Consider the following 25,159-nt stretch of genomic DNA (forward strand, 5'->3'; position numbering starts at 1 on the left):
TGCTCTGCCCTTCCAGTGGTCTTTCCTCTCCTGTCTCCTTCCATTTTATCCTCCCTTCATTCTTCCCTTTTTACTTGTGCCCTAACTTCTTTCCCTCCTTGTGTCTTTTTGTTCCCTCTTCCTTCTTTGTATCCTGCCTTCCTTGTGTCTCACCTCTATCTCTTCCCTGTGTCCCTCCGTCTTTCCTGTCTTGTGTCTGCCTTTCTTCCTTACTCCATATATTCCTTGTCTTTTCTTCTTCTGTATAAATATCTTCCGTAGATTCATTGGAATTTTTGATTTATTTTTTATCTAAAAATAATTGTTAGGATGAGCTGCACAATATCAAGGAAGGATTTAACTGCGACAATATTGCTGATTATTGTTGACCCACAGACTTTTTCTCAAAATGTCCCCACTACTCTTTATAAGCTCTAGCATCTCAGCCACTAATTATTTGGATTAAGTGTGGGCATCGAGGGAAGTGAAAATCTTATCCAATCAGCCAAACAAAGTAGCATGCAGTGCACCTTAAATATACCTTACCAAATATTGCATTCATTTAATCTATTACGGTTTACAAATTTGCACACAGTGACATTGTGATGACGGTTAAGATTCACTATACCGTGCAGCTTTAATGTTAGGACTGAGAATATTTTATCTGGAAAAAAAACATGGAAATTTGACTTAAGTAATGTAAAGAAACCCTGGATTTCATTAAGGATTGCCCTGAATTTAGCTCCCTGCATCTTCCCACCAACTCCTCCCCATCCTTACTGGAGAGAATCCTCCCTACATCATGACGCTGCCATCCCCATGTTTCTCAGTAGGCATGGTATATTTGGCGTGATGATTCTGGTTCCTTGGTCTTCATGGTGCTGTTTGTTCAATAATGTTCTGCAACAAATCTCAGATGCCCTCACATAACAGCTGTATTTCTACTGGGATTTAATCACACACAGAAGCTCTCTGTTAGATCACATAAAGGTCCCAGTTACACTGAGGGTTGTGGTTGTTACGTGACCAAATGAGAAGAAGTTTGATGGGGTACGAATACTTTTGCAAGGTACTGTGTCTGGTTGTAGCTATAAGAGGAATATTCCAACTTCTACTGTGGTTGACAGTGGACTGTATTCTGCTCTGGTTTAAGATGACTCATTTACTTGAGGTTTAGCACTTTTTGGATATGTTGCCTTGGCCAAAATGCCACTTCACCACTGCCAAAGGATGAGTAAGAAAGCATTTTATTCTTTTTATTTTCTCCTCCTAATCCTGGTTTTATTGGTGAATGAAGGCTGGAGTTGCCAAGCAGCTCCACTATGTTTACTTTATAATACAAATCGTACAGAAAGTAGAAAGTGCTGCACTTTTTAAATACTACACTGTAAGCTGGGAGTGACAAAAGCGACCTAGACCATCATATTCTTTGTTCAGTCTACACGAGAACACAGAAAATCAATTTATCGACTAATCTCTGTGGACGTAGTTGACAATTTTTGCTGTGAATCGAATCGGTTTCAATGCAAACAACTGCCAGTAATGTTTGCAATTATGCCAATGCCAATGTTCTCCGAAAGCCAGAATGCAACATGATTTATTTATTTTTTTTATTCACAGAAAGCAGCTGTTTGTTTCTCAGGAATGTGAACGCTGGTCTCAGAAGTGAACTAAAAACACATGAAACAATGCGAATATGTGGTTGATTAGCGAAGAAACTAGATGAATGTGTTGAAACTTAAAAAAAATAAAATGAATCACTATTTTATGCTGTTTTATTTATTCATTTTGATTGCATTGTGATTTTTCTTTAAAGAAAATGTTCTTCTTGTGTGATGAATTTGCTCTGAAACAGGATGTTTCAGCCCCCACCTTGAGTTTGACTAGGGAAGCATTCCTTGTGTGTGAAAACCTGTTTCGTCTGTTGTGTATGTGTGTGAAAACAACGAAACTCTATTTGTTGCACTGTTGTTCACACCTTCCTTGTTGTAAAAACCGATCTTACCACAGCACACAAAAACACTCATTTAGTTGCTCTAAACCTCCTTATATGGGGGACCATAATTAATGGAGTTGCATCCTGTGATGATAATTTACCCAGGTTTACTGCAGAATAATGGTTCTTTGATGGGATAAGACACATTAATACTGAAACAGCTACCAGACAGTATGAAAGTTAAATTATATGTTCTTGCTGGGAGCGGTTCTAGAACTTTTTCCTCTACACTGACATAATAAATATTTATCTTCTTTTTTGGAGCATTTGACTCAATCCATCGTACCTTTCTAAATCTACATAATCTGTCCACATGGTGGCGGTGTTAGCTGGATTTGGATCACTTCTAACACATAATGCTTAACTTTTTTCTCTTTCTGCAATAAATAAACAAAAAAATGGCCTCGACAGTATCATGGCGCTACGTATAAATGTGGACGTGATTACTTTGCGCCAACTGGACTGTTTGAAGAAACGCTGGCATGGACTCCACCGCCTCTGCATCCATCCCCCGTGTTCAAACGCTGATGCTTGTGAATGGATGGTATTTTTACACCTGCCACATATTTTTCTTGTGACATCTCGATTTAGAACCACTACAACTATATTTTATTATTGGTTTATAGTGATGTGGAATAAAGAAATGTGCATTACAGTATATTTTGTTGTGTGTCCCAACATTTTTAGGTAGTCAGAACAGCAACATAAAGGCATGTAATAGATGGATCATTAAGTAATACTGGTATAAAACCCATTTCTTTGTGCCTTTGAAGAATAAATGAAAAGAGTAGCTACTCGCCATTGGAGTAAAAAATTGCTTTTAAAACATCCATCTTCTCAAGTAGATTTTTGCATTGCAGTGGCAAAATTTTGTGCTAAGAAAATATCATTAATCGGGTATAAGGTTAAAATCACTAGTGCCACAATTATGTGCATCCTTGCACATAGAGAGAGGGGGATCTTTGACCATTCCTCTTTGCACAACCTCTAAATCATTTAGAGTCCTCTCTAACTCACTGTTGACTGAGACGATCATTTTGTGTCTGGTGAACCATTTCTGTGTTGATCTGGCCGTACGTTTTGGATCGTTACCCTGTTGAAAGACCCGATAATGACCTAAGGTCACCAGATTTTTATCTGGCATTTTGACAAGTTAACTATGCAAGACAGTCCACAGCATCATGGATCCCCCATCATACTTATCAGTGACCCTGTTCACACCAACCTTACCTGGAGTGTTTGTTGTAGGAAAACTCAATCCTAGTCTTATCTAACCTTGTAGTTGGAAGTTTGATTTTAGGTTAGAAAAGGCTTTTTTTTCCTTGCATAACTCACAATTGACTCAGTTTGGATTTCTCTACATTTCTAAATGTGACATGCTCCTGCAAAAAAAATTTATTTGTCCTTAATGTGGCTGGCCCAGCCCAGTTAAATACCCATGTATAATAGCTTGAGGAGTCATCTTAATGCAGACAAGGCAAAAAAAAATTCGGCCTTAAAAAATACTCACTCAGTTGACATCTTCTTAACACATTTATTTTCTTATGCAGAAAAAAAAAGGATTTAAAATGTTACAGCACATGTTAAAATAGTGTAGGAATAAATGTACTTCAGTGATGTGTTCTTATTAAACATTTATCTACTACAAACACTGGAGAGTTAATAACCAGTGGGCTCCATCTAATCTGGGCCTCATTTGTTTATTGGCTCCAGGTTTATTTCTTTTTTTTAATACAGTTAGAAAATAAGAGTGGCCAATTTATTTTCTCATTTTATTTTATGTTACAAACCTACAAGGGTTTATTAAGTTAGTGTTACAGTAATGGAGGTGATAAAAGGCAACTGTAGATTCATTTTCCCAGGACATATATATTAGGAGTGCCGTCTAAGCTGGAAGCAACGGCAGTTTTCTTCAGTCGGATATTTTTACAATTTGCTTGCCAATGTTTCCACCTCTCATCATGGAGCAAAATGCAACTGTGAGAAGAAGAAAAAAAATGATGAAAGTCCAACCAAAAACAACGAATGAATATATGTTGACCGAATACTCTCATACCTCCCATGTTTTCTATACCGTTCACCACCGTTTCCAGCACCTGCAAAGAGGAAACTAGATAACAACGCCAAGACACAACCAAGGAGGAGGGAGTGTTTTTAGGCATTTAAATCGTCTTCCATACCTTGACTTGAGCTGATTTTACCAACTGGCTGAGCTCAAAGAGGGCAGCTTCTGCTTTACTCATGTAGCTAAGCACTATAAATCTCTCCCGGATGATGCTTCGACTTTGCAGGATTTCTTGTGTCTTATCGCTCAGAGGGGGTGGATATGGCACATCCTTGTTGTACTGGGAGATCTGCCCACAGAGGATCACATGCCCTCCTTTGTTCATCTGTGGGTTGAGAGAGCGGTGGAAGACCGTGCTCGGTGGAAGGTTGTAGGACACATCTGGCATTAAAAACACATGCCATACCTGCTCTATGACAGCTTCACTGACGGCGCCTCCTACGTTGTCGAAGTAGACGTCGACGCCGTCAGGACAGATATCCTGAAGCCGTGCAGAGATGTCCTCACCGCGGTAGTTGACTGCTGCAGAGAAGCCCAGATCTTCGACCAAAGATTTGCACTTCTCGTCTGAACCACATATCCCAACCACCCTAACACATCCATCCAGCCGGCCGATCTGGGAAATATACAGTAATACAAAAACATAGCTTCCAACATTTTCCTGCATTTAAACCCAAACCTAAAGGCTATTTTAACAACTAATTGAGGCCAAACAAAGGAAAGGGAGCAGCACTAGCCAAGATGGCTGGTGGAACTCTCATCTACTTTGGCTTTTCTTTCTTTTTGATAACATCTTAAATAAGCAGATGAGGAGAAGCCATTTTGAATGAAAATCTACCTGTCCAGCTAGGGACCCACAGGCTCCAGCTGCACCGCTGACCACCATTGTCTGATTGGCCCCTTTGGTCACATGGCCCTTCTCCCTGACTCCCAACAGTGCCGTGAGTCCAGTTATACCAACTGCTCCCAAAAAGTAGGAAAGGTGCCCATCAACCATCTGTAAATCAACCTGTAAAAAGAGAAAAAGAAATGTATTAGATCTTCATGAACCATGCCTCGTAAAAATGAATTTTATGGGTAGACCAACACAATGTAATGCGCAATTTTGAAAAGAGAAAGGAAAGTGATTTTATAATTTTTTTTTCAAATGAAAATCTAAAATAAAAGCAGGTGCTTTTCATTTTTATACAGACCCTGCCCCCCCCTATGCCCAGACACCCCTAAATAAAATCCTTGCAACCAGAACAATATCAGACCTTTACACTGTTACAGCCACCAGTACTCTACATCACTCAAGACAGACTGTCCACCTGGTTAAACATGATGGCAGAAGCATCATGGTGTGAGTGTGCTTTACTCCAGCGGTGACAGAAAATCTATTTAGTGTTAATAGAAAGATGAGTGGAGCTAAATAGAGGGTAGTCCTGGAAGAAAATCTGTTAGAAGGTACACAAGACTGAGGTTCACCTTCCAGCTGAGCAATATTAAACATACAACCAAAACAAAAAAGAAATGGCCTAGATCAAAACAGTCATGTTTTAGAACGGTAGAACGGCCCAGTCAAAGTCCAGATCTAAATGCCATTGAAAATCTGACTTGACAGTTGCAGTTTAAGCTATTTTGAAAAAAAAAAAAAGAATGGGCCACAATCTCAGCCTCTAGATGTATTAAGCTGGTAGAGACGGGCCCAAAAGTTTGCAATGACTGATTCAACTTGGCAACGTGCAAATATATGGTTTTTAGGTTCTTCTTTTCTTGAGAGCATGTATTATTTTCCTTCCACTTGACAACTACATGCTACTGTGTGTAGGTCTATCCCAGAAAATCCCAATAAAATGCATTGATGTACCTTATTGCAAGAGGTTCATACTTAATTGCTTCTGGAAGGCAATGTAGTTGGTTTATATAGTTGGTTGTTTTTTTTTTTTTTTGCACACACAAACCAGGCTGGAAAATAATACAGTTATACCCACTTATCCCTAAGAATAATTTGCCATACCTTCTGTAGACCATCTCCTATCATGACAGCATGAGTCTGCCAAGGCCAGTTGAATGAAGTGACAACATCACCATCAGTGAGAGCGCTGCAGCGGCTGGCTTCAACCACGCCAACACCTCCACCGTCCACGCATTCAGACAGCTCCCATGGAGTCAGGTAATCCGCACTGGTGTCTTCATTCATTCTACAGCGCTGAGAAAAACAAACATCATAGCGACTGATGGATGTAGAGCAACCTTTACTGTGAGGCATTCACTGACCTGATGTTCTGTGCCTAATTCACATGGACTACAGGTTTATTATACAGAAAAACAACTCAAAGGGCAGCTGGGCCAGTGTGTTTGATTCTTTCAAAGTTATTAATAATGCTTTTTCTGCCTGCTTCCTTACCATGTAAGGGTCGACTGAGAGGTAAAGAGTCCGAACAAGGACTTGCCCATTTTCCAGGTCAGGTGTTAAACTGATCCGTTCCAGGCGGAAGTTTTTAGGGCTTGGCTCCCCATTTTTACCTGCATGGGCAAATGCAAAGCTTCAGCAAAAAGTTTGCAACACCTATGCAAGAACCCCGCAGAACTGCATCCAAGGTTGCTGGCTCTGAAATAACTCACCTGGTCGAGAGTTAAGAACGACTCTCTGCACTTGCATGCTTTTAGTCGCGTTGGCTCAGGTGACTCGACCTGGCAACCAATGACAAGAGTCAGGGGCAGGTCAGTGTCTCGCTGCAAATAAAACATTATTTAAAACAAAGACGTTAGTGCGGGAAATGCTCACAAAGCTTCTTCTTCTCGCTGTTCACGGTGCTTAGTCGATGCTTATTCGTTGTTTTGCAAAAAGCAAGTCTTCACCCAATAGATATGACCATATGCATATGACTACGAAGCGGAGTGAGAGGACTTTTTCTCACGTATGATTGTATCCGGGTCGTAGGTCAACATCGCGGCCATATTGTAAGTGGCATTTTAGTCCATCCATCCCCATTGTGGGACAATAAAGGATATTTCTATTCTATAATAGTTGCAATACCCTTAAAATGCATTAGCACAAGTGACAACTGAAATAAGACTGTTAGTAACTAGATACCATTGTTAATCTCATGGATCACCCCTTATTCCTAAACAAAGTTGACTCAATAATAATATTGTAAAAAAAAATATTACATTTATTTAACTGGGATAAAGTCAAATTGAGATTAAAACCTGTTTTTCAAGGGAGTCCTGGCCAAGAGGCAGCAACAAGTGAAACAATTATTGTTACACAATTTAAAACAAACAGCAAACTATGAGAAACAAGTACATGTTATTAAATCCGCCTGAAGATCTCTTAGTTTGGATTTAAAAGCTCTTTGTGAAATAAATTCAATTGGTCTCCAGGTCTTCTGTAAAAAGTACCAAGCGAAGGAAGCAGAGTGAACAAAAGCCTTTTTACCTAATTTAGTCCGAGCGTAAGGGACAGAAAGAAGCAGCAGATTACCTGAGCGAAAAGCATAAGGGTCAATATTTGTCAGTGCAACTACAGTACAGATCAACATCTGAAAAACAAGATTCGAGGGTTTTACATCCACCCTTTAAACAATACTTTTTGACAATAGAAAGTAGCTAAACTAAATATTGTTAAGTTATTATAAAATAACTAAATTGTTTAGTGCTTTGGTATAATTAAATGAGGTCAGTTATTAAGGTATTTATTAAGCAGATTTCACATTGGTTGCTCTGTCTTATACTGAATCGCAGATTTAATTATTATTATTTTTTGTCAGTCAGTCAGTCATTTTCTACCGCTTATTCCATAGTGGGTCGTGGGGTAGCTGGTGCCTATTTCCAGCAGTCTGGGCGAGAGGCGGGGTTCACCCTGGACAGGTCGCCAGTTCATCACAGGGCAACACACAAACAACCATGCACACACTCATTCATACACCTAAGGGCAATTTACAGAGACCAATTAACCTAACAGGCATGTCTTTGGACTGTGGGAGGAAGCCGGAGTACCCGGTGAGAACCCACGCATGCACGGGGAGAACATGCAAACTCCATGCAGAAAGACCCCAGGCCGGGAATCAAACCCAGGACCTTCTTGCTGCAAGGCAACAGTGCTTTTATATATATATATATATATATATATATATATATATATATATATATATATATATTTATGTGGTTTTTTTTTTTTTGCGGCACTAGAGGCCTATATTTGTAATTTTTTTCGACACTAGGTAGACAGGAAAAAGGGCAAAAAGAGGGGGAGACATTCGGCAAAGGTCGCCAGGTCTGGGACTCGAATCCGGGACAGCCGCATCGAGCGCTTAAGACCCCTACACCACGATTTCATTTTGTCAAAGTAAACACCAATATTAGTAATAAAATTGACACACGTTATTGTATTTAAACATGATTAATCACAGTTATTTGAAATATAAACTTTAGTTTCTTTTATTATGAAAACTAATTTCTAAGCACACTTGTTTTGCTTTCTGAGGCGAACGTGCCACTCATAACATGGCGGACGCGCTGTTATATGTTTCCATGGGGCAACGATGCCTCTATGAACCAAATAACTGCCCTTCAGAGCGATGTGACTTTAGTACGTCATCAACTGCTAATAATTGGTGAAATATAAATGACAAGACATAATTTCCTTTGTCACAGCCTGGGGTTGATCATATTTACCTCTATTCATTGTTCAAGACAACTTTTATCTTGGTATCCACGCAATTCTGTTGTCACTTGGGGTAAGCCCCGCCCGATGGGCCTGGTTTGCGAACTGTTTCAAAAGCTTCGCCGGTTGACTAATGATGCGCACCACCTATTGGGCATTGAGAGGCTTCCCTGCCTCCAGCTTCCGCTATCGTTAAATTCCTTATTTTTATACGTACCGTCCGAGATTTTATGTGGATTATTTAAGAAACAATAACAACTAAAACCAATTAACACGTCATTAAAAATCTATTCCGTGATAACGTTTTAATTGCACTTGTGTTAAAGTGCGACGTTATTTGACAGAAGCAGCTTACTATCTTGTTGCTGGTGCTCGCTGATGCACCGTTGGGCCGTTAAGGAAGGCAAATAGAAACGGAATGCGCAGTCATAATGAGATTATCTGGTTGGGTTTCGTCAACTCTGCAGCTCCTGAACAGATGAAGACATTAATTTAATCACACGCGTTGTTCCTACTGGTTACTTTAAATGAAAAGTCACAAACGCGCATGTCGTCCCGCGTTGAGGGCTAGCAAAAAGCTAAATTGGGTCAGTGTGTGGCTGGGATGTGACGCCTTGTGGAAGCATCTGCAGGAAGGCAACATCAGAAAACAGCGAGATGAAAGCTTGAATTGCCATGGAGGACCAGAGGATAAAGTAAGTAGCATTACTGAAAGGCAGTGTGTGTGTGTGTGTTTATGGCAGCTAGTGGTAGATGCGGTTCTATGTGAATCATTTGCTGGTGCTGTTGGGTGTTATCCGCTAAGCTGGTATGAAATCCCCTCTGACAGACTCAACACAACTCAAAATCCCCCCCTGAGTCCCAGGAGTGACATTCATGTCTTCACACCTGGACTCTGAATAAATATTAAATAAATAAAAAATAAAAATAAAACATCTGCTGCAGTTAATAGTACCACCATTTACAGTTTCTAGTTTCATCGGATGTACTTGCTTCCTAAATTCACTCCTTTTCAGTTGCATCCGCATTTTTTTTTTTCTACCCTTTGCTTCTTCTACATTTTTAAGAATCAAAAATAAGACGGACACATTGCAATTAGTGCAGATTCTGGTCTCACCCTTCGTCATGTCAACTGTTACCATGAATTCAGCACTTACCTCTGAAGGCTGAGTGTGGGTTTTTAATTTGGGTGATGTGGCTCCCCACCCAGGGCAACCTTCCGGCATGGGGCAGCAAGAAAAGTATCAATCAAGTTTCCTGTTGCTCAAAAAAGAGAATCCTAAAACTCACTTTCAGATTCACGAAACAATAAATGTTTCATGAATATGTTTTTTTAAGTGCAAAAATAGCATTTGTGGTGTCTTTTTTTGGCATCAGGACAATGGGTTTGAGACAAGTGTGAAAAATGCATTATGTAGGCCTGTCAAACCTGGACAATTTCTTCTTAATTGATTACAGCTTCTTTAAAAGACTTGACCTTTACTTGATTTGTAAAACCTATTTTTTAAAAAAAAAAAAAAAAAAAAAAACTGAGACTCTTTGTTCAAGATTCACAAATCGGTTTAACAAATCAAATTGTTCAGGGAAGCAAGACCTGAACCTGTCATTAGCAGCCCAATAATCAATTAGTTTTAATGCAGACTTTGTTTTCTTAAAAGTATGTCATTAGTCTTCAATTTGATAAATAAATAAACGTAAAAGACATTTGTGATGTGTAATAAGGCCTCCTTGACAAAAGCCAGTTTCCTCTGGTGTTGGTTACATATTTGTCACTTGTTTCCTTTTAGTTCATCTTGTTCCAGTGTAGTAGTTTTGAATGGTTTGCCTTTATGAGGGTCAGGGTTATATTTTTGTTCATTTTTTCTAGAGTTTGGTGTAATTGATTGAGATTACAGAACACTACTGATTAGATTACAGAGAGAAACTGCATTATCACTGATACATTACAACAGCAATAAAAAACAGTCTGTTTTGCTTGTTTTGGTAATAAAATTCGCTCCCAGCTTTCATCTCCTGGGATATACCTGAATGAGAGGCTACAAAAATAATTACTATTCATTGTATTTGTACATTCTTTTGATGTTTGGGTTTTTTTCCTCTCCTTGAGTCATTTCTGGTCCCAATTTGTGGGTAATTTTACAGTGTATCAATTTGATCAGGATTTGTACCATATTTTATGCACAATGCGGCTCATTGTAAGGTTCTGCGTTTCAGGTAGGTTTCTGAAATTGATACACAATCTAATTATATGCAATGTAGAATCTTAAAAAGTCCAAACCTATTACCTTGTACACGATGAATATTAGCATAGTAACAACTAAGTTGCAACATCCCACAGCAGCAGACTGTCTCCACACTCCCTGGGGATTCCCCTCATATTCTAAAGAGTCAGTTTGAAATGATTTCTAAGTGCTTAAGCTATGGTCTAATAATTCATAATACTCCAGTACACTTACTAAGAACAAAGAAGTTTCACTCATATTGACTCTGGTTCTCTTTTCTTGTAACCCAAAGGCCCAATTGTGTTTCATCCGGAGTTTTTCTACATTACAACACATGAACCTGCTAATTATAAAGGAGGTTAACAGACCAGTAGTGACGCTTATTACAGGACCGTATAACTCATCTTTTTTTTTTTAAAGAATAGTTTCCTATGCTAGGTAAATACAGATAAAGCAGATAGAATATGCATAAACTGCAGCTCAAGCATTTGAAAAGACAGTGCTTGAGTTACTCTAGTTCATGTGTATACAGAGAACACAATGAGGCCTGTTTCCAGCGGTTTTCTGTTGGAGAAATAGCTGCTGTTTGTACTGCCTCTATGCAGTCTGTGACCTCAGCATCTTTAAATAAGGGATCCTCCTCCACGTCCTCACAAAGCCTGCTGTAAGGCCATATATTCCATCTTGCCGTGCCCCGATTTGACCAATTCTGATCATTTTTTTCCCCCATAAAGACTATAACTCATAAAAGAGAAAGGCTGTGCTGCAGGTTCTTTGATAGAAGTTGTAGTTTTTCAGCACAGAATGAAGGAATTATTAGATTTATGTTCCCCTTACCTGGTCTGCAGGTCAAAAAAAGTGCATTGAAATACATGCTGATGGTTGATGCATTTAACGCATTGGAAAGAATATTCAGATTGCTGATTACTGATCAATTTTCAGTAGAAAATTGGGCGATTCTGATCTCTGGCTGATTGATTAGTACATCTGTAGTGAAGAACAATGTGTTTGTAGTATTTTACCAGCTGCTGAGTGTTGTTACTTTGTGTTATACATTCTAGTGTTACATTTTTATGTAGGTACATACCATGAGAATCACACACCGGCCCATGCCTTCTCCCTTTTTATGTCAGCTCTGTTTTTAAGTTAAAGCACAAAACTGCTTGCCTTGTCTCATTTCTTCCTTGTAATTCATTTTATCTTCTTCCACAAACATTTCCCATGACTTCAGGATGTTTTCCTGTCTGAAAATGTGCCTTGTTTCCTTGTTTTGGATGATTGTGAGGGGAATAAAGGTGAAATCACGGTGAAAGCATTAGGTGCAGCCATAATATAAATAAAATTGTTCCCCGTGGGGCTTTTCCACCCGTTTTTGCTGAGTAATCATATCACCAGCACCACACATGCGTTTCAAGACGTTTTTTAGGAGTAAAAAAAAAAAGTAAAAGGAAACATGAATTCCAGCGTAGCCGGGTGCGTTTGTTTTTCCCTTTCATTCCCGCGGTCCTCCTCTGTGTGTTGGAATTTCCCGCATGGACTGAGAGGGATCTTGCTCCGTAAATTACAGCGCCTTGCGTGTCAGAGGAAAAGCCTTTTATGGGCAGGGAAGAGGCGGGGCCAGTGAGGTGGCGGCGGCAGAGGGGAGGTGGGAATCATCAAGACAGCCAGAGAAGCAGAGTCGATGCACGGCAGCAGGCCGCATCAGTTTTTTTTTTTTCTTCTTCCTGCAATCACAGTGCAATAATGTGCAACAAACAGCGGCTGCATTGCGCTTCTGTGCATGCGCATTAGTACGTTTGTGTTTACGCTGCAACGTCGCCGTCCCCCCCCCTCCTCCTCCTCCTCCTCCTCCTCCTCCTCCCCTCACTTGTTTTCCTTCTACTTAGCTGGGGGCGCCGAAGGAATGGAGGAAAACAGTACAAATGCGTGGGTCAGCAGCGTAGCATGAGTCAACCTCGGGGATGTGTGCAGTCATCATCGCGGGGCCGCCGCTGCTGCTGCTGCTGGCCGCTGCGAGAGAAGCGATCCTGCGCGGCTGAGCAGCTTTTCACAGTAAGTATCGGGAGCTAGACGAGAGCCGAGGCCGTGGAGTCGATGACTGTGGCGATGTTGTTATGATCGATGTAGATGTTGTGGTTGACGTTGCATGTTATTGTGGCCGCAGCTCGCTGAAAAAAAAAAAAAAAAAAGTTTTGTTTACGTCGGACGGGGAGCAGCTTCGGACCCCGGGCTCGTCATCGCCATCATCGCTCGCTCGTAAGGCTGGGAATGGTGGTTCCGTGTCAGCCCGCAAGCGAACTGCACGGATAATGCACAGGAAGAAACGTGACGTTTTAACCTTTTGACAACTTGAATCGATCAGTGGGATCTCTCCGTTCTTCTGCTGCCACGCTTTTTGTCCAAGTGGCGGGCACTGTCGGGTCAGTTTGCTGCTGCGGGACACGGCATTAGTGACTGGATAATCCGTTTTCTGCAACAAAGGACTTCTCGTAAATAGCGCTGAGCTGGCTGGCCTCAGAAAGTGATGGGGGGGGGGGTCTAGAAAGAGTCCTGATCTCTTTGCAGGCCGCACTAGTAGTTTGAAATTAGCAAATGGCAATGGATTAAGGCGCTAGACATTTATTTTAGGCCAATTTGCCGCGTTATGTGCTAAACTCCGGGCTTGTGTAAGGGTTGCACTTGTGATGCGTAATGATGATCTTTCACCTCAGATGGAGCGTGCGCTTGCTTAATAACCAGCGGAGCTACCCTGTAATCAGCAGGTTCTACAAGGATAAACAGAACTATTCATAAGCACCTTTTCCAGGGAGGATGCATCACAGGATCTGACAGCATGTCAGTACCATCACATGGCGCTGCTGCTGCACACATGTTGTTTATTGGCCACACAGCGTGGTCTTTGACTTCCCTCTGTCAATGGTGCTCCCCCTCTCCCGGCCAGTGCAGGATCTGAACAGCTGCAGAATGTCTATTTTAAGACTTTCCCCAGGCCACCAGAGTAAAGGGTGACTATTGTCAGCCTCTTCCTTAGTTGTAGGAGATGGTTTATTTTGAGGAGATTTCAGGATTAATTTTTGCAGCTATCCTATTAGGTTAAGAATCTATCTGCAAGCAGCTGATTATCATAATTCAGAGAACAGTCTACACGCTTCTTTGTCTTTAGATTGTTGACTTGAGCACTGGATGGTCTTTACTTTGCACAGATGGAACAATTAGAATTTGACACACGTGCCAAAATGTGCTCTGAAACCTGGCCATTTTGTAATATACAATCAGCCTGGGTTGCCACGGTAATTGTCAAGATGTGGGGATGTTTTGACCCCCTCCCCCCCCAATCTTTGCATAGATCGCTACACTGTGACTCATATTTGCTCACTTTCTGCTAGCCTTCTTTCTGAAATTGTAGCCGTCGTTCAGAGGGCACAGACTCCCTTCTTATTTTCACCTCTGAGTCACACAGTTGTAGTAAAAAAAAAAAAAAAAAAAGCGTTTTCTATCACCTTCAGCTTTACTTTGGCAGGGAAATTTGTGTTGGTTTTTTTTTTTTTTTCTGTGTCATGTCTAGCGACTGTTAGGACTTTGATAAAGAGGAGGAAGCTCTAACTAAGCCAGTCAGTCAATGATGTGAACTGTCCCAACATGAACACTGTGCATTCATAACACATGATTATATCTCTAGTCACTATTGATTAAGCTGTATCTGTCATCTGCTTTCCTCTGTTTCTACAAGTAAGAACAGGTCAAGTCGTACAGCCTATTGCTTCTCTTTGCCTGTATTGACATATAGTGCCTTTCAAAAGTGTTAAACCGTTTTAACTTTCAATTTCTGACACGTTACAACCACAAACCTCAGTGTGTTTTTGGGGATTTCTATATGATACACCAACATAATGTAATGCATAATTGTACAGATACATGGTTTTTAACACATTTTCCAAAGTTAAACTAAAAACTGTGGTATGCATTAGTAATCAGCCCCCCTGGGTCAGTACTTTGTAGAACCACCTTTAACTGAAATTTCAGCTGCAGGCATATGTGGGTATTTATCGAGCAGCTTTACACATGTGGAGCCTGACAGTTTTGCTCATTTGGTTTTAGCTCATGCTCGGTCCAATTAGAGGGAGAGCATCTGTGAACAGCGTCTCAGATTTTTCAAGTGCGATTGGATTTAGGCCTGGCCTTGTACTGGGCCATTCTAACACACACATGTGTTTTAATCTAAACTCGAGCAGCACAATACATTGAATGGCAGTCGCCATGGTAATATAAGTGTCTTTCGTACCGCAACCGCAGAGGACCACTTGGACACAATATTTACTAGGTTATTATATTTCAGGTGTCTGTATGTCAATAATGTATTTCACCAGTTGAATGGACTCTTAACTGCCATTCAAAGCCACACCTGACCCATATTTTTAGTGGCTGAGATGCTAAAGCTCACAGAGAATGGTGGAGACATTGTGTAATGGTGAAAAATACTAAATAGTTGCTTCAAAAGAAAATCATTTGCACTTGATTTTATTTCGACTATCAGATCACAGGGGGATGAATACAAATGCACACCACACTTTTCAGATATCTTTTAGGGGGAAAATTGAAATGTATGTTTCTTCAGCTTCATATTTTTGCACTGTTGTGTTCATCTATAACTTGTTGTTTGTAACATGACACTGTGAGCCAGCATGTAAACCCGTCCCTCAGTGCTATTCTCCCAGTCAGTACCTTTTCAAAGGAGGTCTTTTGCTGACAAAGCAAACAGCAGGTTTTTACATGGCTGATGCTAATGAGACCCCCTCTTTGGGGTCCCTTTTTGGTCTGATTGTTTAACCAGTGACCTCTGTCTCATTTTCTCTATGCAGGGTGTCGCCCATGAATGAGAAAAACATGCAGACTTCTTCAGATCTTTTCACCCCCAACTGTAGACCTCTGAGTAGGTTGTAACTACTTCAGAGGGTATAGAGGATAATCTCCTCCTTATGCTGATGTCAGTACACAGCTCCATTTTTACTGAATTTTTACGTCAGTGTGTTATTATTTTTAAAGGCAAACGACGTTCTGTGTAGGATTAGGTTGGAGTGGTTCCCTGCTTTGCCCTATTCATGCTCGTCATGAGTGTACCTGCCCAGCAGAAACACAGCGCTAAAAGAACGGGCAAACGGATCACGTTCTTCAGCGATCAAGGTGGAGACTCAATGAAGGAGACTTCGCAGCATCCTGACGGGGCTTACTTTGTCCCAGGAGGCACTGCCTCAGAGTCTGGACAAAGTGAGGCAGCAAGTACTGTGACCTCCAATCCAGAGGGTCCTCACATGTATCTCAACTCTGTGATCTTCAGCCCAGATAAGGGGGACCAGAGCAGGGGTCACTATCAGCAGACTGTGCCAATGAAGTGGGCTCACCCGGAGCCCAGTCAACTGCAGCAGCAGAGAGCTGCCTCTTGGACCATGCCTAACTGGGGGCCAGCCTTTGCAAATTACACAAGGACCCAGAATGCATTTGTGAAACCGATGCACGAGACCTCCGGTGGCTTACAGCCGCATCAGCAGCCAACAAACAGAGCAGCAGAAGTTGCAAAGTCTCGAGCGCTGGAGTGGGAGCAGCAGCAGGCTTCCCAGGTCTTTCAGGAGACGCTGAAACCTGGAGTACTGAACGCTCAGCAGCAGAGCGCCTCCCACCCTGGAGGAAGCTCAGTTTTGCAGTCTTTCCAGCTAGCCTTCGGTCAGCCCAAACAGCACCTGCCAGCTTATTACCAGACCTTCCAAGGGAACAGGAGCACTCTACCTAACCCCCCTAACTACTCGGCACCTAATTCTAAAGCCATGCTACACCTGCAGCAGCTGCAGAATCAAGAACAAATGCAACGGCAGCAGCAGCATCATGCCATCCAGCAGCAAATTCAGCAGCATCAGCAAATCATACGACATCCACATGTGCAGTTACAACAACAGCAGCAGTTACACCATGAGCAGCAGCAACAAAAGATGCAACAACAGCGGCAACAGCTCCAGATTCAGCAGCAAATGCAACCTCAGCAGTTGCAACAACAAAACCCCCATGTGCTAGACTATTTCTCTGGTGCACAAAGTGCACACCCTCATCCACAGCCCGTTGTTGTACACTCCCAGGAATCCACCGCTCCAGCTCCACCAAAGATCCAGGAACCGGTGATCCAAGACATCACGCCAGAACCCCAGCAGCCATCCGATCCTCTCCAGGCCCCTCCGCCTCCCGAGCCCCCATCGCAGTCTCAGACACAGCTCCAATCCCAGGGGCAGCTTCGCAGATCCCGCCGGCTGTCCAAGGAAGGTGGGGCGCCATCTGATAACCCCTTTTTGAGTGTGTGCTCGGATCAATCTGGACCCGAAAACGGGGCCCGTGATGTTCAAGGGGCGCCCACAGGGGTCATCCAGAGCACACGCAGGAAGCGGCGGGTGTCCCAGGAGGTCAACCTGGAGATGCTTGCTCAAGAGGCCTCAGAAAGGAAGTCTCCCTCACTCAGTAAGGTAAAAAAAAAAAAAACGTTTTATTGTTGCCTTTCTACCTTTTTTGTTTTGCTCATTCATGTATTCCTCAGGTGTTTTCTGTTAACCCACAGAGGCACAGAGATAAGCGTTTACAGAAGAGGACTGAATGCTCTGAATTCCCCCCGACTGCACTGCAGTTTAAAGCTCAGCCCGTCGCTAGGAGCTCAATGCCTTTACTCGGCAAGAGCTAAAAAATCTATTCTTCTAGCGCTATCCAAGGATATAATTGCATTGGGACTTAAACTCCCACAACAGTAGTGTAAAACGGAGCAAACGGCCTAACATGACCGCCAGAAAAAGTGTGCAAAAGCTCGCCGTTTGTGATGACTGTGTACGATTGGATGTAAATCAGCAGCCAGTGATGTGTACGCCACAAAGTGAGCTGTCTCAGGTCTGCCTTATGGGCAAAATCTGGAGCAAAGCGAGGCTTTACACTCAGAGCTTTGCTGCAGAGTATAAACGTTCTTTATGTGCAGCTTTGGGTGTAACGTTTCAGGCAGTTTTAACTATAAATGAGGTTGAACAACAATAATCCAAAAGCAGGGGCTCATAAATTTATCTTTGCTTGTGTGCTGAAAGCCTCTTGTGCAACAAGTCCTGTTGCCAAACAGCGGAGTTTGTTTGTAGTGCAGCACAGTCGTGCCCTGAATTCGCCTTATGAGTAGCTGATCATGCAGCCTGTGTGTTTGGTTACATGCCTGCACACTCCCCCTCCATTAAAAAAAAAAGAGAGAGAAACTCCAGCTTGTGCCACCCTCCCCCTCATGCCTCGGTGTAGGGTGGGGGTTCAGGGTTGCCTCCCCTGCAGTGCTCAGCAGAATATCTCTCCACGTCTCTGTTGTAGGGGGCTGGAGTTTTCCACCAGTAATAATAAGCACCAACCCAGCGTAGGCCACAGCAGCCTGTTCCTCTCCGGCCCTGACGCAGCGAGCATCTGCCTTTTAACAGTCTTCTGATGCAGTGGTTTTAGATTATGTTGCAGTCCAAAGTCGACTGCGGCTTTGAATTACAGCCGCCGCCAATGCTCAGTCATTGTGGTTTATCAAAGAAAAACACGTGCAGAATGCAAAGGGGACAGTTCCTTTGACAGCGGCGTTAAGATTTTAACCCTTAAGTGCAACACTTCTGTTTAAAGTCAAGTTGTAGACGCGCAGAACAATGCAAGAAGTGGCGGCGACAAAACAACTTTTTAAGACGTTTATTCCCTCAGGTTTGGACATTTTGGTTTAATAATGATAATAATCTTGATATAATAAAAAAAAAATATATATAGAACTAAAAGTAATAATTCATCTGATGCATGCCTCGGTTAGTTCACTTCTCCAATTCCTTACCCTATTCTTTTCCCATATGTTGCCTTCCTACTTCCATATTGTACCCATAAACAAACATTTATAACCATCCACTAAACCATAGTGTGCCATTTTATTTTTCTTTGTACTAAAGTATTTTCCTGAATTATGGCGATAAATAGCCATAGAAATGCTCAGATCTTGTATGTATGTAATTTACTTGGCAGTTATTTTTTGCATCACACAGTTTGAACCAGTTTAAATGTGGCAGATTGTTTTAATAATTTACAGCTGTTTCCGTTCTCCATCAGTCCAACAGTCCCACTTGCCTTGTTTAGAAGTCCCTTTGCTTTCAGGTTTATAATAACACTTGTTTTTTAAATCCTCATATGTAGCGGATTAATTTGTGGGCGCTCATAGTAGAGATGAAGAGGTCTCAAAACCCTTCGTTTGCAGGAGTTTTATCCTGAACTGAAAAATCCATCCTTTTAATTTTGAGTGTCTTTATTCAATGGGGGGAAAATATTAAGAAATAATTGTCCCGGGTCCTCTCTGAGACTCTCTTGTCTTCAGCTCAGCTCACAGGTTTTTCATAGGATTTAGTTCTAAAGACTGAGACGGCCGTTGAAGGTTGATTTTCTTTTTTAATGCCTGGTGACTAATTCCTTTGTTAATTTAGCTATTTGTATCACATCATTATCCTGTCTAAATAGCCAATGGTGACCCATTTTCAAATTGTAATCATCATCTCCACACTATTGTACAAAATATTGCAAGTGCAAGAGTTGATTCCCTAGAGGTACTCCGTTGATGGCTGCTTACAGGTGCTAGTGAACATGAAGCAATGTAGTGAGAAGTTTAAAATATGAAAATCAAAGACAGTGGCTGACATGCTAAAGACCTCAGGGAGTGGTGGGGACATTGTGAAATGGTAAAGAAAAGTGTCAGGAGAATGTAGGTTAATTGAAACAGGCCCACAGCATTACAGATCCTCCACCTTGTGGACACGTGGTGCTTTTGTTTAAAGCCATAGCCACTCAAAACCACTGATAGAACAATTATTGGTACTTTTAACAATCGCCTACACGTGTCTGAAAAATGCTTTTATTTTATTTTTACTTCACTTTTTTAAGTTGATTAGAGTCTATAGGAACTTCAAACCAGAAATCCACGACTTTCTAATTATCTTTCTTTATAAATGTAAAAGAACCGCAGCATAGTGTGGTATCTTGAGGTCACGTAGTATCTGTAACAGTCAGCAAATGCTATCCACAGTAAATGGAAACCAGTTCTTTTGGGAAGAGCAAGTCTCTTCCAAAGACCCTGGGAGCCTTGTTAGAGTGGATTGCAGCAGGATCTCTTTGAAAATCCTGGATATCTAAATAAAAAATCTGGCTGCGTCTACCACTAAACTGGAACTTAGCCGATTAGTTAAAAAATAATCTCCTAACACAGGATTTTTTTTCCATTCTTAACAAATGTACTCAACTTAAAGGTTAGATCTTTAAGTTGAAGACGAATCTATTTTAAGACTTGTTACACGTCTTTACCAGTGCTGCCAATACATTTGTCTGCATATGTATATCCAACTTCTGTCTTGAGAACAGCAGTGCTAATAGGCATTGCAACCTTTTATTTGCTGTCGGTTAGGAGCCACACAGGCCGTGGAGTCCCGCTGAACCAGAGGGCATGAACGCCAAGCGGCCTCGAGATGACGGCCTCCTTCCACTCGTCATCCCCGTATCTGTTCCCGTTCGGAGACGGGAACCCTCGTCTCCGGATAGGGATGGCACAGCTCTAGCATCCAGCTGGCCTCACAGGCCTTCCAACCACCAAGACCTTGGCCGTGCAGATCATAAGCCCTCAGTCATCGTCACCCGGAGACGCTCGCTCCGAAATTCCTTGTCAGAAAGTTCGGAGCAGGTGGGTGCTTATCTGTTTTTTTGTTTGTCTTCTATCATATGTTTTTAAATGCTTTAAAAAAACAAAAACAACGTGAAGATCCTCCTTAGAACTGTGGGTAACAATCCATTATCCTGTTGTCTTCATCAGTCTGGATTTAGTCTGTTTTAATTCCAGCTATAAATCCTTGAATTAATGCCACACTGCCTCACAGACGCACTGTCCCTTCCCCCTGCCGTATTCCATGTTGTCCCTCCCCCATTTTCTCCCTTTCCCACATTCAGTTGGGGGTGTTTGGTGAACTTGATGCCCTGTCCTAGATCAGGCAGATTAGCAGCATTCTGATACTGTACATTGTGTACCATACATTTAAGCCGAGCTGCTCTGTTCCTCACACATTTCAGGAAAGCCGCCTTTTTGGCTTGCATTCTTTAATGTGCTTTTTATGTTTTGTTTCCATCCTAAAGTCTTACCACGCACACGGATACTGTAGTAATTAATGTTTCACCTCTGCACTCCAGAATGACGGCACCGAGGGAGAGAGGGATGATGACGGCAAGAAGTCCAAACGCCGTCCCCGACCGGAGCCTCTCTTCATCCCGCCGCCCAAACCCAGTTTATTCATTGCCCCGCCTGTCTACTCCAGCATCACACCCTACCAGAGCCACCTTCGCTCTCCGGTTCGCCTCGCCGACAACCCGATCACGATGCCCCCATACACGCCTCCGCCTATCCTCAGCCCCGTTCGGGAGGGCTCAGGCCTCTACTTCTCCACCTTCCTCTCGTCAGCTGCAGGCAGTGGTCCAGGCCTGCCCCCTCCTGCGACTCCTAAATCGGCTACTCGTAGCTTATTGCGTTCCAGTGAGTGCAGTAACATCTTCTGGTCTAATTATCCACAGGACATCTGAAATGCAACAACCTATATGGAGCCATAAGCAGATTAGTTGTCACCATATGAAAGTTAATTACAAAAAATATTGTTATTTCAGAGCATATTACTAGTTTATGAATAAATTATGACAGTTGCTTAAATATTAGGAGACTAATATTCTATCAGATGAGTTCTTTTGGGGCCATTCCTGGCAGCAAATGCAAAGAGTGGGGTGGGTCTGGTTGCCTTGCAGTGTCAGGTCAGATTGGCTGTACTGTTCCAAAATGTGATGATATTAAAATTAGTTTAAATGCAGTTCAGTTTGACAAGAAGAAGAAAGCAGACATTAAAACAAAGATGGGAGACTTGGTGATGAGACATCATGTCATTTTTGTCACTGACTGTATTTTGTTTTGCCGCTTTTTAGGCAGCTGCGACATCACACCACCAGTGTTGTCCGCCATGAGCGAGACCACTCCAGTCAGCATTGAGCCGTGAGTATCCCCTTTTATTCTGGAAATAAGTGGTTTGGAGGCCGACATCTTCACAGAAATGATAGCTGCTCCTCTGAAGCTTGCATTATCCCAGCTGGAGGAATAGCCCTGTCATCAATTATTCAAAACAACACTGGATTGAGTCATAAATTGTCTCGAAGGAGAAGACTTGTTCCTGAAATTCTAAACCTGACGTTTAATCCGAGTGCCACTATTACCACTCGACTGTTTGTTCCATCTTCCACCAGAATCTGCCCTTTTCTCAGCATACAGTAACAAACAAACATAATGAAAGCTTTCTAAAAGCTGAGGGCAATAAAGTTAAGCTCCAACAGTCTCTGTATTAGGGATATCATGATCCGTTTTATCTCCTTGATGCTCGAGTTATTTATGTATGTTTCAATACGGACACCCAGTCCCACTAATACTTTATACAAATCAATGCCATTTGCATGCTTGAACACTCAGCCTAAAGTGCAGTAAAATTTCATACTGCGCTTCATCACTATTACATGGTGTACGAGTGTTGTGATGATGGTTAACTTCAGTTCAGTTTATTTAAATAGCACCAATTCACAACAAAATGTCCAGCTTATGTATAGAAATCAATCAGTCCAATCACGTAAGTCACTCACTGGTGATGTTCTGTTTTTTTATTTTTATTTTCATGAACACAATAGATATTTTGTTCTTACAGTTTCAACAGGTCTGCCTTTTAATGCTAAACAAAAATATCTGACTTGACGCATCTAGCTACATTCTTCAGTAAACTCACTTCCTGCTTCTTCTTGCAACGTTTTCACGTGGAGCAGTTAGCTAAAGTGCAACGCAAATGCATGCAAGTTTATTTTCCTTCTGTTGTATGTAGACAAAACTAAGAAGGAACTTTGTTCCTCAGCTTCAGAGAGTCTCCGCTTTGCTTTGAACATTGTAAAATTTAACAACTAGTGTTTCGGCTGCTCTCTTTTTGCCAGCTATGGTTAACTGAGCACAGGTGGTAGAGTAGGTCACATGACAGAGACAGACATTTAGCTGCAGCAGCCAATAATGTATCTTTATCACTGTGTACATTAGTGTAAAGAGTGAAATACTGGAGAAAACCCAAACTGATCAACAAAATAATGTGGATCGCCTGATATACAGTTTGTTGGGACTGTCCTGAAATCAAAGAGGGCTTAAGAACAACAGGTATGAGTTTTTACATTGACCCCTTGATTTAATATTATGATTTACCACCTTTAGCAGCTGCAAGTTGTTTGTCATTGTATCAACAAAGAGCAGCAGTTTACGGCGTTGTATTGTTCAAGCCTTGGCCTGACTGATGCCATTTGTTCAGCGGTTGCTCAGCCGCAGACTACTGAGACTATCCACAAATCATGCTTTCAGTTTCAATTCCCAAACACAATACAGCTATCGCAGGTCGGCTCACAACGACCTACTGTCCCTCGAGCGGGCTGCTAGAGTACACTCATACGCACTTGGTGGGAAATACGGCAAGCTCATGGGAAATGCAAAAGAGGAAGGGACCTTTGAGTTTTCCGAAAGTAAAAAACAGAAATATCCATTCAGAAGTGCATTTAGGAATATTTGTCTTATGTCCTGCATAACTCCACATTACGTCATTAGAAGCCTTTTTTATAAAGTTGAATAATTTGAAAAAACATGTTATAAAAAACATGTTATTTTGTTTTTAATGCTCCAAGCATGAGAGCCTCTACAATGTCTTCAGGACTTTTCATAAAGCAACATTATAATGCAAAGAAACTCGAGAGTTTCACTTTAAAACTCCAGACCTGTGAGGCTGACAGACCTGTAGCTGCAGCATCCAATACATTGAGTGTTTTTACTGGGGATCTCGTTGTAAAGAGTAAATTGTTATGGAAAACCCAGACTTGTAGATCAAAAAACAATGTACTGTATTATAGGAAAATAGGTGGCTGAGCAATGTTTAGCTGCATGGCTCGCTGGCTAACACTGAGTTTTACAGTTTTACATAAAAAATCAGCAGGAAAAATAACATGGCACAACAAAATGCAGGAGTTTTATTTAAAAACAAACTTCTGTAAATCCTAATATATTTCATTCAGATGTTTTTATGTCATCTCCCCAGGCGAATAAACATCGGGTCGCGGTACCAAGCGGAGGTGCCAGAGCTGAGGCAGAGGGCAGCTGTCGAGCTGGATCGCCATCGAGCAGAACTGGTTTGGGCTCCGCCGCCTGAACTGGAGTTAAAGCCAGACTTTCAGGACAAGGGTGAGAAAAACAAGCCAATATAAATCAGAACAATTTGGGCTCCTGTATAACTGGAAGTGTAAATGCCTGCATGTTGATGCTAGACTAAGGTTGCTCATGTTGAATAGTTAAATGTTCATTGTCTTTTTGTTGTTGTTTATCATTCTTATAAAACAAATCAAAATTTCTCAATAAAAAAAAAAATATGAATCATAGGAATCATCTTTTATGATGGGAATGTGGTCGAACTAAATTCTGAAACAGTAGTTGCTGTGGTTATTCTAGATTGTAATGCTACCAACCTCTCTTTCAGTGGAAGACCTCATGCACCTAGCCTGTTCCAGTGTTTTATATGGAGGAGGCACCAACCAGGAGTTGGCACACCATTGTTTATACGAGTGCAAAGGGGACATAATGGTGAGTGCAGCTGAGCAATCCATACTGACTAACTGCACAGCAATTTGTATGAATAATAGACAAATGGGCTAACCTTCCCCCAGCTGAAAGAAGAGTCTTGTTTCTTCTACCATTCCAGATGGGGGATTTTTGCCTGTCCTGCTTAAATATAGGCCTGTGGCCTTACATGTGCTCCAAATCCAACAAAAGTGGTCTTTTCATTGCAGCCATATGTTGAATCTACATGTTTAAGTTAATCTCATAAAAATACAGTTGTTCTGTGGAGGCCTTGGATGTTGGAGAACATTAGTGAACAAACTGCATCATGAAGACCAGGGAACGCAGAACAGATGTGGAGAAGTTTAAAGCAGGGGTTAGGTTATAAATCAATATGCCAGAACCGCTGTATTTGTTCTGAGATTAAATGAATACATAGACTTCATTTACTAGATGTTTGACTTGTGAACGCAACGTGTTGAACTGAGTTTTATTTATTGGTATCAGGGTTAAGGGGGTTCAGTGCAAATGCATGCAA

General features: G+C 41.7%; 2 protein-coding genes across 9 annotated transcripts in view; one reads left to right on the top strand and one right to left on the bottom strand.

Moving 5' to 3' along the window:
- Positions 1 to 3,495: 3,495 nt before the first annotated feature.
- On the bottom strand, positions 3,496 to 9,185 carry ptgr2 (prostaglandin reductase 2). 4 transcript variants are annotated; one of them, XM_047393216.1, is made up of 9 exons: positions 9,047 to 9,185; positions 6,648 to 6,758; positions 6,430 to 6,548; positions 6,040 to 6,231; positions 4,879 to 5,049; positions 4,447 to 4,656; positions 4,156 to 4,365; positions 4,032 to 4,071; positions 3,496 to 3,952 (listed from the first exon to the last, which is right to left on the bottom strand). In XM_047393216.1, the coding sequence occupies exons 2-9, from the start codon at positions 6,682 to 6,684 to the stop codon at positions 3,888 to 3,890; spliced, it is 1,044 nt and encodes a 347-aa protein (XP_047249172.1). In that variant the 5' UTR covers positions 6,685 to 6,758; positions 9,047 to 9,185; the 3' UTR covers positions 3,496 to 3,887. The 4 variants fall into 4 exon arrangements, with proteins under 4 accessions (XP_047249172.1, XP_047249173.1, XP_047249171.1 ...); XM_047393217.1 differs by lacking the exon at positions 9,047 to 9,185 and adding an exon at positions 8,703 to 8,995 and having other exon boundaries at positions 6,648 to 6,716; XM_047393215.1 differs by lacking the exon at positions 9,047 to 9,185 and adding an exon at positions 8,703 to 8,994.
- Positions 9,186 to 9,248: 63 nt separating this feature from the next.
- Positions 9,249 to 25,159, top strand: part of mideasb (mitotic deacetylase associated SANT domain protein b) — a 31,029-nt gene continuing 15,118 nt past the window's right edge. Inside the window, exons 1-8 of one of the 5 annotated variants that reach the window (XM_047393208.1) lie at positions 9,249 to 9,386; positions 15,773 to 15,897; positions 15,977 to 17,416; positions 20,380 to 20,652; positions 21,153 to 21,492; positions 21,930 to 21,996; positions 24,107 to 24,249; positions 24,542 to 24,645. In XM_047393208.1, the coding sequence (XP_047249164.1) occupies positions 16,013 to 17,416; positions 20,380 to 20,652; positions 21,153 to 21,492; positions 21,930 to 21,996; positions 24,107 to 24,249; positions 24,542 to 24,645 (2,331 nt within the window). In that variant the 5' untranslated portion in view covers positions 9,249 to 9,386; positions 15,773 to 15,897; positions 15,977 to 16,012. Of the gene's footprint in view, positions 9,387 to 12,025; positions 12,966 to 15,772; positions 17,417 to 20,379; positions 20,653 to 21,152; positions 21,493 to 21,929; positions 21,997 to 24,106; positions 24,250 to 24,541; positions 24,646 to 25,159 lie in introns of those variants that run through there. The other 4 variants (XM_047393210.1, XM_047393209.1, XM_047393211.1 and 1 more) reach the window with 4 other exon arrangements.

The sequence above is a fragment of the Girardinichthys multiradiatus genome, chromosome 19 (assembly GCF_021462225.1).
Source record: "Girardinichthys multiradiatus isolate DD_20200921_A chromosome 19, DD_fGirMul_XY1, whole genome shotgun sequence".
Taxonomy (NCBI): domain Eukaryota; kingdom Metazoa; phylum Chordata; class Actinopteri; order Cyprinodontiformes; family Goodeidae; genus Girardinichthys; species Girardinichthys multiradiatus.

What these genes read in the sequence shown, in the direction of transcription:
- ptgr2 (XM_047393216.1), bottom strand. Translation starts at nt 6,684, where the DNA reads ATGCAAGTGCAGAGAGTCGTTCTTAACTCTCGACCAG. An exon ending in TAGGAGATGGTCTACAGAAG is followed by an intron (nt 5,050 to 6,039) that starts GTATGGCAAATT and finishes CTCTTTTTACAG; the next exon opens with GTTGATTTACAGATGGTTGA. An exon ending in TAAAATCAGCTCAAGTCAAG is followed by an intron (nt 4,072 to 4,155) that starts GTATGGAAGACG and finishes TCCTCTTTGCAG; the next exon opens with GTGCTGGAAACGGTGGTGAA.